This window comes from Enhydra lutris, unplaced genomic scaffold (assembly GCF_002288905.1).
Source record: "Enhydra lutris kenyoni isolate GAN:26980312 unplaced genomic scaffold, ASM228890v2 scaffoldscaffold6, whole genome shotgun sequence".
In the NCBI taxonomy this organism is placed as follows: domain Eukaryota; kingdom Metazoa; phylum Chordata; class Mammalia; order Carnivora; family Mustelidae; genus Enhydra; species Enhydra lutris.
Genome location: NW_019154090.1, coordinates 24,703,190 through 24,718,191, shown reverse-complemented (window position 1 = coordinate 24,718,191; position 15,002 = coordinate 24,703,190). Strand labels below are relative to the sequence as shown.

The 15,002-nt window shown below is 54.7% G+C and overlaps 1 protein-coding gene across 1 annotated transcript; it reads right to left on the bottom strand.

The window, feature by feature from the left end:
- Positions 1-390: 390 nt before the first annotated feature.
- On the bottom strand, positions 391-10,485 carry LOC111141556 (E2F transcription factor 1). Its single transcript, XM_022494183.1, has 8 exons — positions 10,220-10,485; positions 4,481-4,571; positions 3,892-4,111; positions 2,896-3,048; positions 2,122-2,236; positions 1,805-2,027; positions 1,493-1,678; positions 391-1,019 (listed from the first exon to the last, which is right to left on the bottom strand). The coding sequence occupies exons 1-8, from the start codon at positions 10,463-10,465 to the stop codon at positions 901-903; spliced, it is 1,353 nt and encodes a 450-aa protein (XP_022349891.1). The 5' UTR covers positions 10,466-10,485; the 3' UTR covers positions 391-900.
- Between the last annotated feature and the right edge of the window lie 4,517 nt (positions 10,486-15,002).

The following is a 15,002-nucleotide window of genomic DNA, read 5'->3' as shown; positions in this document are numbered from 1 at the left end:
ATAAGTCTCCTCCGGCCAAGGCTGAGAGCCCCAGGAGAGAACATGTGTACTCAGAACCTAAAAGAACCTGACACAGAATCGTGCTGTTGTAATTGTTTGTTGCAGGTTTACAAATGCCCAGAAACATCTGGAAGGAACACAGCATTCAGAGTGGCCTCTCTGGCCACTTTGGGAGAGGAGAGGAGTTCACTTACTACTGCACTGAATCAGTTTTTAAGTTAGGACAAAAATAGTGAGGAAGCCTACCTTTCTTGTGGCTAGGAGGCTCAAATTAAGTGACACCAACCAGGGGCTGGGAGAGGGGAAGTAGACAAGGGGCATTTCCCCAGCAACCCAGACCTCTCCCACCCCCACGTCTGCTCCCAGTACATAGTCCCAAAACCCAGCCCAAACACCATCAAAATATTTATTAAAACCAAAGCAGGAGGGAACAGAGCGGTTAGGAAGGCAAATCAAAGTGCAGATTGGAGGGGGGGGGCAGAGCAACAAGTGGGGCAGAGGGGCCCCTGTGGTCTGGGCTAATGGCACCCTTCACCCACCCCTTCTGCCCACCCTGTCAGTGAAGGTCCCCCACTCACCCTTCCCATCTCACATCCATCCTGGGGGGAAGGTGGGGCCCTGCAGTGACCCCCTGGGGAGGGACCACCCCCTTGATCCACCCATGGCTGTCAGTCAGTCAGTCTGTCTCCCTCCCTCACTTTCCCAATAAATAAACCGCTCGGGCCTCAGCTCCTTCGGAGTAGGGCAAAGAACAGCTCAGGGACCCCTGCCCCGTTCAGGGGTATAAGGAGTTGGGGCATCGGTCCCACATCCCTCCTACCCTTTGCTGGTGCCCCAAGCTTGCCAAAGAGGCCTTGATAAATAAATAACGCTCCATTAAAGCTTCAATCAGAAAAACCTTTAAGACGACAGAAGTGCTCTTGCTGTCCTGCAAACAAGCAAGCCAAGGCCTCGCCACCTGGCCTGGTCAGCACGCAGGATTCTGGGGGCAGGTGGCCACCCTGGGCCTCGTGGGGCCCCTGGAGCAAGGAGACCAAAAGTGCAGTTAGAGCCCCCACCACGCGCACACATGGACTCATGCACACACACGTGGACACACTGGGGCGTGTTTTCAGTGCACGCACAGATGTGTTCACCTTCATTCCCCGGTACACGCACACACACATGCTCACACACCACTCACCCCGTGGACACACATGTTGGGTGCCGGGTGCATGCACATACACACCACAAACAGAATCCTTCCCTTCCTGGCTTGCTCAGCCTCCTGGCAGTAGCCAGACTCCAGAGCTAGAAGCTTCTGGAGATAGGGGAGAGGGGTATAAATTAAACGTTTCCAATCGGGATGGGAGGACGGCCAGGGGCAGGGGGCTCCAGGACTGCAAAGACAGGGTGGGCATCTCCGGAGGCCCTGGTCCCCCCGAGCCCCGTCAGAAATCCAGAGGGGTAAGGTCCCCAAAGTCACAGTCGAAGAGGTCTCTGATGCCCTCACCCTCCTCAAGGCCAAAGTGGTAGTCGAGGGCCTCATGGGGGGGGGACAGGCTGATGAACTCCTCAGGGAGGAGGCCGGAGAAGTCCTCCCGCACATGTTCCAGGAGAGAGTCGGCCGCCACCAGCGGGGACAGGCGGTCCTCGTCCACAGGGGCCCGCAGGCCGCCCATCCGGGAAAGCAGAGGTTCTGGGGAGATGGGGGAGCATCACAGGCCGGGGACGGCCCGCAGGGAGGGCAGAGGGGGCTATCGTGCCTGCCCACCCCACTGGGAGGGGGACACTGACCCACCGCACCCACCCACCCTTCACCCACCTTGCTCCAGGCTGAGCAGGGACTGGCTGGGATCCGCAGCAGGGGACGAGGGGGGAGATGATGGCGGTGGCACTGTGGTGGCAGGGTCAACTGCCCTGTCCTCCTCCCCAGAGGCTGTCCCCTGGGATGGGGTCTTCCCAGGGCTGATCCCGCCTGCACTCTCCTCAGGGCACAGGAAAACATCAATGGGGCCTTGTTTGCTCTTAAGGGAGATCTGAAAGGTCTGGGTGGAGGCAGCAGGCAGGGTGAATGGAGGCTCAGCGGACCACCAACCCCGCCCAGCCTGTCCTGGGCAGGTCTGGAGTCCTGGGTCTCACCTCTGAGGAGTCTACGGCTTGGAGCTGGGTCTCAGGAGGGGCCTTGATCACCATGACCATCTGCTCTGCAGGGTCTGCAATACTACGAAGGTCCTGGCAGGTCACGTAGGCCAGGGTTGGTGGAGTCAAGGACCACATGACCTTTGACCTCTGGCTCACCCACCCAGAGAGTTCGTAAGAACCCATACCTATTTAGTCTGTCCTGTCCTCTTCATACCCCACCCCAGGGCCTGGCACACAGTTGGTGCTTGAGTCTGTCTCACACCCTTGAGCCTCAGTTTCCACATCTGTACAATGACATCATTCCACCCACCTAATCCCAAGGTAATGATGACTGCCTGCAATAATTTGATGTAGGTTACTTAACACAACTCCACGCCTGCTGCTGAGCATTTATTCTGACCCACGATCTTGGTGTCACTTGGTGGTTGTCTCTAAAACTGATAAACAGAATTTGCGGGGTGCCTAGATGGCTCAGTCAGTTAAGCCTCTGCCTTCGGCCCAGGTCATGATCTCTGGATCCTGGGATCGAGCCCCATATCGGACTCCCTGCTCAGCGGGGAGTCTGCTTTTCCCTCCCCCTGCTCTCATCCCCTCTCATGCAGATGAAGCTGAGGCTCAGAGGGGCTCTGTAACTCATCCAGCCTAACACCAAGGAAGCACTCAGCCCAGAACTGGCAACCAAAGCCAGAGCCCCTCCTGAACTCAGGGCCCAGGGCCGCACCCAACGGTCCTGCCCAGCCCCCGGCAGCTCCCCTGACAGTCCAAGGATATCGCTGGCTGTCAGCGTCCTCAGAGAGCAGCCGCAGTTGGGTGGTGCAGAGATGGATCAGATGGTCCAGCTGCCGCTCGCTCTCCTGGAGCTGCCGCAGGTCTTGGGTCAGGCCCTCCAGCCGCCCGCCGATCCCCACTGCCGCGTGGCTGCCTCTGCAGGTGGCAAAGGGAGGGTCTGCAGCTCCCAACCCGGGAGCCCTAACCCTCAGCACCCGGTCTGCTGCTGCCCATCCTGGGAGGCCCAAGCAAGCCTTCATCCCTCTCTGGGTCTGGCACCTCGGCTGGGAAACAGCAGAGAGCGGAAGCTGGCCTCCAAGTCAGCCTAGCAGGGGTCTGAATTTGGGCCTGGACGGCTGTAAATACCGACATGTCCCTTCCAGGGGGCAGGAGAGGTAGATGATGACATAGGCATGCCACGGAAAACTGTAAGAGCATATAAAAGGACGAGAACGTATCAGATGTACAGACACGGACGCACTTCCAGGACGTGTCAAGTAAAAAGAAAAGAAAAATGATGCAGAAGGGAATGATCCACCAAAAACTAAAAAAGATGTGTTCCAGAGAGGGGACTAGCACGGCCAGGGAAGGGGGTGAGGGGGGAAAAACAAAACAAGAATTAACAAGAACCAAACAGTTGTGTTAGACAATCCCACTGACGGCAAGAGAAGGCAGAACGGCCATCACCTAGGGTAGGAGGGGTGGGCAACACTGGGAAGGAGCCCAGGGAACTTTCTGTGGTGCTGGACATGTTCTTCATCCTGATCTGGACGGTGGCTCGCCAGGCGAAGAAATACAGGACGGCGCACGGGGCTGCAGGTGTAGCATCTGCGGACTTTCCTCAGGGAAGCCACCTCCCCCCCAAGCTGTGGTTTCCCCAGCTAGACACGAGGATGCGAGGATGCGGACAGCCACGGTGGTGATTGCCATCAGCTCCTGTACGCTGGCCCGGCCCCGGGCCCCAGCCTCCGCCTGCCCTCCCGAGTGGCTGGTACCTACAGCCACTGGATGTGGTTCTTGGACTTCTTGGCAATGAGCTGGATGCCCTCGAGGACATTGGTGATGTCATAGATGCGCCGTTTCTGCACCTTCAGCACCTCGGCGGCCCAGTTCAGATCAACAACGCCATCGGCTGAGCGGCTCAGCAGCTCCAGGAAGCGCTTCGTGGTCAGATTCAGCGAGGTCTCATAGCGTGACTTCTCCCCTGGGGATTTCACACCTGGGGGTCCAGGACGGAGGGCGCCCTCAGCACCACCCCCACACCCAGCCAGCGAGCCTTCCAGGCAGGGCAGGAAGATGCGGGGGATGGGCAGATGGCACCTTCCCCTTGGCGAAGCCAACAGGGAGGGCCTGGGGCTGCTGCCTGCCAACCACACAACATTCCTCTTCTGGCTGGGGAACTCCCCACCCCCCAGGGCCTGCAGAAGCCATGACAGGTGGCCACTCCAGCTGCCCCTCGGGGGCCCCCAGACCTGGCTCAGGGCCAGGCCTCACAGACCGGAGCTTACTTTGCTAGAGTGTTTGTCCGTCCACACCCCCAACTTGGGCCCTGTCAGAGGGCCTGCTGCAGCCCAAGCTCTGTGGGTACCTTTTCCTGGGTGGCGACCTCTGCCCCGGGCCGGCCCGCTGCTCTCAGCCAGGTACTGATGGTCTGTTTCCAGGTCCAACCTCCGCTTTACCTGCAGCAGAAACAATGGGAAGATGCCCAAGAATCAGGAGTGAGGCCTCAGGAGACCTGGCTCAGGGCTTGGTGCTCCTGGGCCACCTGTGCCCCACCGTGTATAGTAGGCTGCCTCAGTGTGTGAGGGTCGGGGAGATCCCAGGGGACACAATCCTACCACACGGAACAGGTCACTCAACAGGAGTTCTAGCTCTGCCACTACTTCCCTGGTGCCTGTGGTGGTTTTATTTTTTTTAAGATTTTATTTATTTATTTGAGAGAGAGAGAATGAGAGAGAAAGGGCATGAGATAGGGGAGGGTCAGAGGGAGAAGCAGACTCCCCGCCGAGCAGGGAGCCGGATGTGGGACTCGATCCTGGGAACTCCAGCACCATGACCTGAGCTAAAGGCAGTTGCCCAGCCAACTGAGCTCAGTTGGCCCCTTGTGGTAGTTTTAAAAGAGGTTTGTAGGGGCACCTGGGTGGCTCAGGCGTTAAGCGTCTGCCTTGGGTTCAGGTCATGATCCCAGGGTCCTGGGATCGAGCTCCCTGCTCAGCAGGAAGCCTGCTTCTCCCTCTCCCTCTCCCTCTGCTTGTGTTCTCTCTCTCGCTTTGTCTCTCTCTGTCAAATAAATAAAAATCTTAAAATAAAAGAGGTCAACAAATTTCTTGATACTCTTCTTTTCAAAAAAATGGGGCCTAATTCTTTTCGCCTTAAGTATGGGCCAGATCTGGTAACTTGCTTCCAAGGAGCAGTGTGATGGGGGTGATGACAAGTCGCCTCTTGGACTGGGTCAGAGACGCGCTGGAGCTTCCTTCTTCCTTCCTACATTGGACCACTCGCCCTGGGGAGAGCCGCGGCCATGTCCCACAGGCCCAAGTGGCAAGGCACTGAGGCCTCCTCCAGCAGCAGTGTGAGTCTTAGAAACAAGTCCTCCAACCTCAGATCCTGAGCCAGAAGCACTAAGCTAAGCCTCCTCTGAATTCCTGCCCCACCAAGTCTGTATGATAATGAATGTTTGTTACTGGGGTGTTTTTTAATTAAGTTTTTAATTTCAATTGTAGTATCATTAACACACAGTGTTGTATTAGTTAAGTGCTTGTTGTTTTAAGTCATCTGGCTCCAGGTCCCTTGGGCAAGTCACCTCCTCTCTGGTTTCTGTGAACATGGTGGCCGTTAGCGCTCACCACATGATTTGCACATGTTAATTCATTCTGTCCTATGGATCAGCAGCACAATAATGGCTCTGTTTCGGGGCGCCTGGGTGCCTCAGTCGGTTGGGCATTTGCCTTCAGCTTAGGTCATGATCTCAGGGTCCTGGGATAGAGCCCCGCATCGGGCTCCCTGCTCAGGGGGCGTCTGCTTCTCCCTCTCCCTCTGCTGCTCCCCCTGCTTGTGCACTCTGGTGCTCTCTCTCTGTCAAATAAATACATAAAATCTTTAAAAATAATAATAATCATGATTCCATTTTACAAATAAAGTAACTGAAGTCCAGAAAGGCCCAAGGCCAGATGGCCAGGTAGCGGCTGAGCCAGGATTCCCATCCAGAACGCTCTCGGATTTAGTCACATACACTGGAGGATGGAGATTGCCCCCAAGTCCCACAGGGATCTCAGGCCCATCCTGACTCACACCAGCCAAACCTACCCCTCCCTCACCCACAGGGTTTCCTGAGCTAGAACCTCATTAAGGCGGCCATGCCCTCATCACATCTGGATGCCAAGAAATCTCATCACCACAGTCAGTCTCCTCCCCACCTCCATCTGTCCCTTTCCAGCCTAGTACCCTCCTGCCACTTCTCCGCGTGAACTTCTGCTGAGATGAGTTTTCTCACAAACCTCTGCCTCCAAGCCTTAGCCCACGGGGCTTCCCTCCCAGAAGAGCCCTCACCTCCCTCCCTCCTCTTCACACGGATTCTTTCCACCTCTGTGGGCAAGCACCTCACCCATTACTTCGGTCCTTCTGATGCCGCAATGACCGGGCCTCTTCTCCTGCCAAAGTGTGTCAAACCCAAGCTTTGCCCACATTATCTCTTCCTACAAATTTCCGGAGACGCGTCTGTCTCACCCGGAAGACAGTGACCCCTCAGAGGCAGGCGCTGGGCCTGAATCCTCACCGTCCGCTGTGGGGCCTGGTGCTAACTAGCGTGTTTGCACGCTCGTGGGTGCCCTCGGGCATCCCGGGGGGTAGAAGCACTCACACAGGCCAAGTGCCTCTTGTGCACTGAGCTCCGCTAAAGAACAGCGTTCCCTGCTTTCAGTCATCAAACCCTCTGTCCAGACCTTGCAACAGATGCCGTGATGACCTCCCCTTCCCCGGGGGTCTGCACCTCAGAAAAATCGTTTGGTGAGAGCAAGGGCCAGGAGGTGAGCCCTAACAGGCTGGCACAGAGCCCACGTTCCTATCTGCCACGTGCCCTGCCTCCCTGCTGTCTAGTCCAGAAGCCAGCCCCCGAATGCCAGCCTTGTCCCTTGGGCCTGAACCTAGTGTGCACCTGCCAACAGCACCCCTCCTCTTCTCCCTGTTCCTCAGACCCCTGCCCACCCTGAAGCCAGGTCAGTGCCACACCCTGAAGCAAGGGCTCAAGCAGATGTCCATTTCTGCCACTGCTCTCTAGACAGCTTGGCACAGGAGCCTAAAAAGGCAGCGCTGAACTGCCTTCTCGTGATCTCTGTCAAAAAAATAAAATCTTTAAAAAAAAAAAAGAAAGGCAAAGCTGAAGACACACAGAATCCTGGCGAAAAAATCTGGACCACTCCACCAACCATCTGTGGAAGGGGAGCCCCAAAAAAGTGTGGCTCGTCTGGCCCCTGGAATACCATGTAGCTGTCAAGGCCTGAGAGAGGGTGACATAGAATCCACTCAAAGACAATGACAAGAAAAACATTGTTAGAGGGCCATGCATTGATCGGATCCCTTTTTAGATTAAAAAAAATCTCATGAAACATCTTTCTCTGGTTTAGTTTCCCATATTTCAGAATCCATTCTAGGAGTAAACTCCGGAAGGTGTGTGGGTGGGGACCACCATGGGGACTGTTATGGTATCTTATCAAGGTGGATGACCCACTGTTTATACATAGAAATAAAGGGAAAACTACAATTTCTAAAACTTAAGAAAAAGAAAACTGTCACAACCACCTAAAAAAAAAAAAAAAACAGGCTTAGGAAAAGAAAGTAGAAGGAAAAATGGATGGGTTGGCATCTAACTTTTTGGTCTCTTAACTCTTTTTGTATAGTAAATGTCTATAATATTTAACTTGTTTTTTTTTTTTTTTAAAGATTTTTTATTTATTTGACAGACAGAGATCACAAGTAGGCAGAGAGGCAGGCAGAGAGAGAGGAAGGGAAGCAGGCTTCCCGCTGAGCAGAGAGCTGGATGCGGGGCTTGATCCCAGCACCCTGGGATTCTGACCTGAGCAGAAGGCAGAGGCTTTAACCCACTGAGCCACCCAGGTGCCCCTACTTAACTTATTTTTTAACAGCCATGACAACAGGAAAGAAGTGGATGGGAAGGGCCAGAAAAAACAGCTGAATTGTATAGAAACTTGTGTATGCAAGAGGTGCTCAATGAATGCTCACTGATGCTGAAGCTGAACCTGTGGCTGGCTTCAAAGACTGCCCCAAACCAATGCCAGTGCAGAAGGTCAGAGGAGGTCACAGCTGAATTGGCCAGTGGCTACCCAGAGGTACAAGAGGGGGCAGTGGTGGAGGGCCAGTGCTAGGCCCATGTTTCTGGACTTCAGCTCCAGCATGGTGCCAGCCCTCACCACCCGCACCCCCCGCAGAAAATGGCTACTAGTGCTTCAGTGCTGTGAGGGCAGAGGCTCCTTAAGTGCCTGTGTCTAGTACCTCTTGGGCGTTCACTAACTCAACAACAGTTGAATGAATGGAATGCTCGGGCCTACAGGGCAGCAGCCCCTGACACCGCTGAGGGTGGGGTGGAGCACGTGTCCTCAGCCCAGTCTCTGGCAGTCCCTCAGAACCTGGAGCTCAGCCTCTACAGCCCTGGGGGTCTGCTAAGTACTCAGTTTGCAGGTCCAGGTCCCAGGCTGGCACCTGCATAGAAAGGCCACGGGGATATAGGTGACCTGCCCCTTGGTACAATCCTCTTCCCTTCACCCATCAGAAGGGTCCCTGAACTTCCTTCAACCTCTATTAGCATCTCCAGGGGGCAAAGCATCCCTGTGGCTAATTGGTTAACTGCTCAGGAAGTCTGGAATGGTCCCTCCATTTCACTAGCTGAACGACCTACCATTCCTGGGTCTCAGCTTCCCTCTCTGTAAAAGGGGATGGATGTTGAGAGTTAACTGGATGAAGTGCTTGGCACACAGCCTGACACACAAAACAGTCTCAAAACAATGGTGGCTCCTATTGTTATTAACATCTTGGTGATTCCGGAAGGAAGGCAGCACTGGGCGAGGGGCCAAGGGAGTTAGGAGAGACTTGCCGGGATGCCTCAGGGACCAGCTGCCACCCAGGCCCCCATAAGCAGTTGGACAGCTTCCACCTCCTTGCCCTGGCTCTGCCTCACCCCTCCCACTCGCTCCAAGCCCCCTGCTGAGACCCCATCCTGCCTGGCTGGCCTGGGCCCCCTGCCCCCTGCCAGCCTTCCATGCCCCACCTTCACCCACAGGCTCTGCCAGTCAAACTGGTCTCCACACCCAGTCCTGCAGCCCACGGGTCCAAGCTTCAGGCCTCTGCACCCTTCTCCCCTGTAATTCAGCAACCTCTTTTTGGGCTCCCCCGCTCCCCAGTCCAAATTGCTCTTGAGCCTCTTGCTGCTCAGGGAACACTTTATCAAGCCATCTCCCTGGGATGTTTACTCTCTCCTGGCACTGGGGGCCTCCATTCCAGCTCCCAGAGGCTCAGCCCACCCAGTACTTCCCTGGGGGCCTAGGGGTCTGCCTGCCTGATTAATGAGGCTCCATGGCAACCAGGGCCTGTGAGGGTGGAGGGTGGCAGATGGAAGGACAGGCAGAGGGAGGGGATCAGCAGCTGGCCCAGCCACCCCGCCCCTGCAGAGAAGGCCTCCCAGCCAGGAGGCCTGTCCCCAGAGGCCCAGAGGCCCAGGCCTGCACCTGGCAGTGGAGGCTCTAGGGAGGAAGGAGGGTCTCCTCAATGACTCAACAGTCTGGCCCCAGGACACCCCCTCTTCACCTCCCCAAGGAGCCATCCCCACTACCCTGCCACGAGTTCTGGTCTGGAGCCAGCAGGCTTCAGTTCAAATCCCAGCCCCACCACTTGCAGCCGTATGACCGGGGGCAAGTCACTTCCCCTCTCTGGGCCTCAGTTCAGATGGGCACAGTGACAACACTGAGCTCACAGCATGGTTGTGAGTTTTAGCTGGCTCAAAGTCTGCCAGAGACCTGGCATGCATGCAACGCCAACTTAATACACGTGGGCCATTATTACCACTGATTCTGACCCTCAAGCGGCTCTGGGAAGCTGAGGCCCGCAGCAGAGGAGCAAACAGGGACTGGCCCGAGGTCACCCCGCACCCTGGGGCGGGGCCTTGAGGCCCCACCCAGGCTCGGTCCCGCCCAGCCCGGGAGCTTCGGCCCACCCCCCCTCCCCCGCCCCTGTTGCCTCCGGGCCAAAAAGCGCGCCCCGCCCGGGTCTGCAAGGGGGTCCCGACGCGCACACGGCCCGAGGTCCCTGCTGTCCGTACCGGCGGGCGGCCGAGCGCAGGGCGCGGCGCGCTGGGTGTGGGCCGGGGCGCCTGCGGCGTGGCGAAGAGCAGCAGGTCGGGGTCGCGGGGGCCGGCAGCGGGCGCGGCGGGGGCCGGCGGGGCGCTGGCGTCCTGCGCGGTGGAGATGATGACGATCTGCGAGGAGTCGAGCAGCCGCAGCGCGCCGGCCCCGAGCAGGGCCTCCAGTGCCGGCGCGCATGGGCCGCCTGCGGGGGCCACGGCCATGGCGCTCACGGCCCGCGCGGCCCGGGTGGCAGGCGGCGGCGGCGGCGCGGGCCCATGGCGGCAGGCCGCGGCGAGGGCTCGATCCCGCTCCGCCCCCGGCCGCCGCTGCCTGCAAAGTCCCGGCCACTTTTACGCGCCAAATCCTTTTTGCCGCGAAAGAGCCACGAGCCGCCGAGCGCTCTCACCATTGGCTGTCCAGACTGTGACGTAGGGGACGGCGACGGGGCCCATTGGCTGCAGCGCGCCGGACCGGCGGCAGTGGGCGGGTCGGGGCGTCGGCGCGAGGAGGCGCGGCCAATCGCGGCACCGGGCGCGCGCAGGCTTTGTCGGGGCGGTGCCGGGCGATTTCGCACTCCCCGCCCCCAGCCGGGACTGTCCCTACCCGAGGCGTGGTGGCCCCGCTCCCACCCCGACGCACCGCATCCTGCTGATATGTGGAGACCTTTAGGGCAGAGGGTCCATTCTGCACTTCACACCATACGCAGACCTCACGTGACCCCTAGACTCCGCCACCTGTAGCCCCAACAACCTCAGTTCGGATCGCTAGAAACTGCCCTTCCTCTTTTCTAAGTCCAGCCCCACCTCCAAAGCCCCAGCTGCGGCTCACATCCTCAACTTGCCCCACCTATACCGTTTACTTTCAAATCCTGCACCTGCCTTGTCCCTCTGCCCCTGAGCCTGAGCAGAAGGGGACTGCTAGGAAGTGGGGAGGGACATCTGGCCCAATACAGCGTGGGGCTTTCCTGTAAGCCCCCTTTTAGCCGGAATCTCTTCAATAGTCAATGCACAGCATCTGCTTGAACTCATTCATTTCACCCATTTATTCAGCAAACGTTTTGAGAGCCTGCTCTGTGCCCCATTCTTAATTCAGACCTTGAAGAGCTCGGTTTAGTGAAAAGAGGAACAGAGATAACAAATGTTTGGAATATGATGAGGAATTTCCACCATTAACTCCATGTTAGAACTCACAAAGGGAAGAGGTGAGGGTGCTGAGCATGAAAATGCATTTAATCCAGAGGCCCTGGGACCTCTCCATCAGCCATTTCTCATTGCTCAGGTCAGCTGATTTGACCAATATTGTCCTCTCTGTGCCAGGCCTTGTGCCAGCTCTGAGGGCAGAGATGTGAGACTTGATCATTTCTATGAACTTGCCTGCCATCTGGTGGGGATGATCCAAAGGGAAAAAAATAAAAAAATAAAGAAAAAGAAGCTAATACACAAACAAGGATCATATCCCTAGGGCAAGAATAAACACGACTTCCTCCAGAGAGCCCTCCAGGGTTGTAATTACTCACTTCCTCCATTGCTCAAGGCTGCCTCTGTTCCAACACTGACCACACATTCAGTTGCTCCATCTGCCTCTCCTATCAGACTGGGAGCTCCAACAGGGCCTCCTCCCGACACTGGTCTGGCCCAGAACAGGTGCTGAGAAAGGTTAGGAAAGGAACAGACTACTGGCTGAGGCTACACAGAGTACAGCATGGAGGCCCTGGGTCTCTAAAAGGAGTCCTCAGCACCCGGCTTCAGAATCACCTGGGCACTGGTTAACTTTGGGTCCACCCAGCCTTGCCAATTTAGAATTTCTAAGTGCTCAGGAATCTCTATTTTCACCATCAGTCCCCTACCCACCCCGCCCCCCAATGCTAGATGATTTTTATGCAGGTTCACATTTGAGAACAAACAGTATACCAGTATAACCAAAATGTGTAGTGTAGCCTTGAATTATAGTCCCTTGAGGACAATTCTCAGCTCCAGTTTCCTCATCTGTAAAATGGGCACATTGCCCTGGCCCTTCCTTGGTTGCCATCAGGATAAAAAAAAAAACATAGGGGATCTACTATAAGTGTTCCCTAAACTATGAGGTGATTTAGGAAAGCAGCAGGAGTTTCCAAAGCAGTTTTTGAAATTACTCATTGTAGGAGGCACCTGGGTGGCTCAGTTGGTTAAACATCTGACTCTTGATTTCAGTTCAGGTCATGATCTCAGGGTCGTGCGTGAGATCTAGCCCTGTGTCGGGCTCTGCACTGGGCATGAAGCCTGCTTGGGATTCTCTCTCTCCCTCTCCCTCTGCCCCTCCCCATCCTGAGCTCTTTCTCTGAAGAAAAGAAAGAAAGAAATTTCTTGTTGTAAATCCTAGGCTGTCAGCACTAGAAGGGACCAGAGAGACTGTAAGCCTCTTGCTATAGAGATGGGAAAATTGAGGCCCATTCAAAAGTAGGGACCTGTGAGGTTAACCAGTGATAGAATCTGGCCTACACTGGATACTCAGGCATGGGGCTAGCCTGTCCCTCTTCTCCCCAGATAGAGAAGCCACCATTATTAGAATGGTAGGTCTCATTTGAAATAATCAAGCCAGACTCTGAAGGAGAATAGAGAAGCCAGCAACATTCCCATTCCAGGTGGAGCTTCCTTTCTCTGTATCTTCCCAAAGGGTCTCAATAATGCTAACATTTGCTTCGTAAAGTACTCTCAGACCCCATAGTCATTCAACAAACAAGTTATTGAGCACCTGTCTTCTGCCAAGCACTGTACTGGTTGCTGGAGAAGGAAGATAGATATGGCTGTTATTGCCCCATTGATGAGAAAGCTGAGGCCCAAAGGGCATGAGCTTACCTAGCAGATGAAAAGACTATTATTCATGCTTGCTGGAAGTCAGAGCTAGGGGTTTACCAAAGCCCTGGCCTCCCCAAAATATTCAGGTACCCAGCCTCCCAGGTAGAAGCAGGTGCCTTTCTTCCCACAATCCCTCCTGTCCTGCTGCAGCAGAAAGGAGTGAAGACCAGAATTCCCAGTGTGAAATCAAGAAAGAGATAAGAGCCTTCTGTATCTATTAATACCCACTTGAAAGCAGCAAAGGCCTGAAAGATGGGGCCCCTTGGCCTCAAGCCTGGGAGATACTGATAAGGCTGTTCTCAACATCAACAGTGCTCTTCAGGCTGGTAGGCTTCCAAAAACTCCACAGTTACTGGGCAGCCACTTCCAGGGATAATCTCTTTTCAACCATTAATCCCCTAGGTGAAGATTGTTTATCCACATGGTGCAGGAAGAAGGGGGGCACTTGCAGCTTAAGGTCAGAGGGCAGAAAGGAGATGGGAACTTAGCCGGTTCCACTGCCAAGCCCTAGTGCCTGCCCTTCATACCTCATCACTCCCTGTAAATACCCCAAGAGCCAGGCTCAGGGCTGTCAAGATTATAATGTGTGGTTCCCAAAAGCTAATATGATGGATAGCGGCTTAATTGGTAGGTGTTCACCCCATCACCACTTCCACCAACATCTAACTCTAGAGGAGGAGTCCGAAGCGGTGGAAGCTCCTGGGGCTACCACCATCCTCAGTGTGGAGATATCTTTCCCTTGAATTATTCCCAGAAGCAGGATTGTGTGGAACTGATAGGAAGAGCTTCTGAATTAGATGGCTCTAAATGGGAACCTCGGTCTGTGTGACCTTGGACAAGTCAATTCATTTCTTGAATCTCATTCAATCCACAGATATTTATTAATTGTGTCAGACATTGTGCTGGGTGCTGGGGAGACAGCTGGATGCAAAACAGACCCCCTCTCTGATACCTGCAGCTCACAGTCCAGCGGGAGAGTCAGAATTATTTACATGAACCTGCACAATAGGCTCATTAAGAATTTTGACCAAGGGTTACCTGGGTGGCTCAGCCATTAAGCATCTGCCTTTGGCTCAGGTCATAATCCCAGGGTCTTGGGAGCATCTGCCTTCAGGTCATGATCCTGGGGTCCTGGGATCGAGCCTCACATCGGGCTCCCTGCTCAGCGAGAAGCCTGCTTCTCCCTCTCCCATTCCCCCTGCTTGTGTTTCCTCTCTCATTGTGTCTCTTTCTGTCAAATAAATAAAATCTTAAAAAAAAAAAAAGTTTGACCTTCCCCCCTAAAAAATGTTAGACAGACGACACAAATAATTCAAGCTTATTTTTTCCACATATACCACCTTGATGAAGCATACATTCTTACATCTAAAAAAAAATTTAAAAAAAAATCTCCAAACATGAACATCCCATCATTATAAAGACTGCATCATTGGAAGAAATGATTCTGTGGTGACTTAATTTTATTAAGGGGCACAGCAACATCCACTGTTGCGTTCTGGCAGAGGGAGGCAGGGAGTTTTATGTCTGCAGCGTGGCATTGGTCTCAAATGGTCCTCATTGCTACACTGAATTCTCTGACTGACACTTCGCTGCCCCTGGAGATGTCCTGTCACTGTGCCAGTTCTGGCTATGTCTTCACATTGGTCTCTTACCCATCTGAGAGGCCATCAAACAGGAGCAAGCTTGGGAATCGGGCTGACCCCAGCTCTGTGCTTTGGCTAGATGACCTTGAGTAGGGGATTCACACTCTTGAAGGGCTTGGCTTACCCCATCTGTACAAAGGTCAAAGTCTCCTTTATAGGATGTGTGTCAGGCTAAAATGAGAAAACAAGATTTGCAAACTGTCCCGCAGGTATGATTTCATTTGCCCACGAAGGTTTGTTTTTTTTTTCCCTGAATTGTGAACTAGCTTAAAATTTTCTTA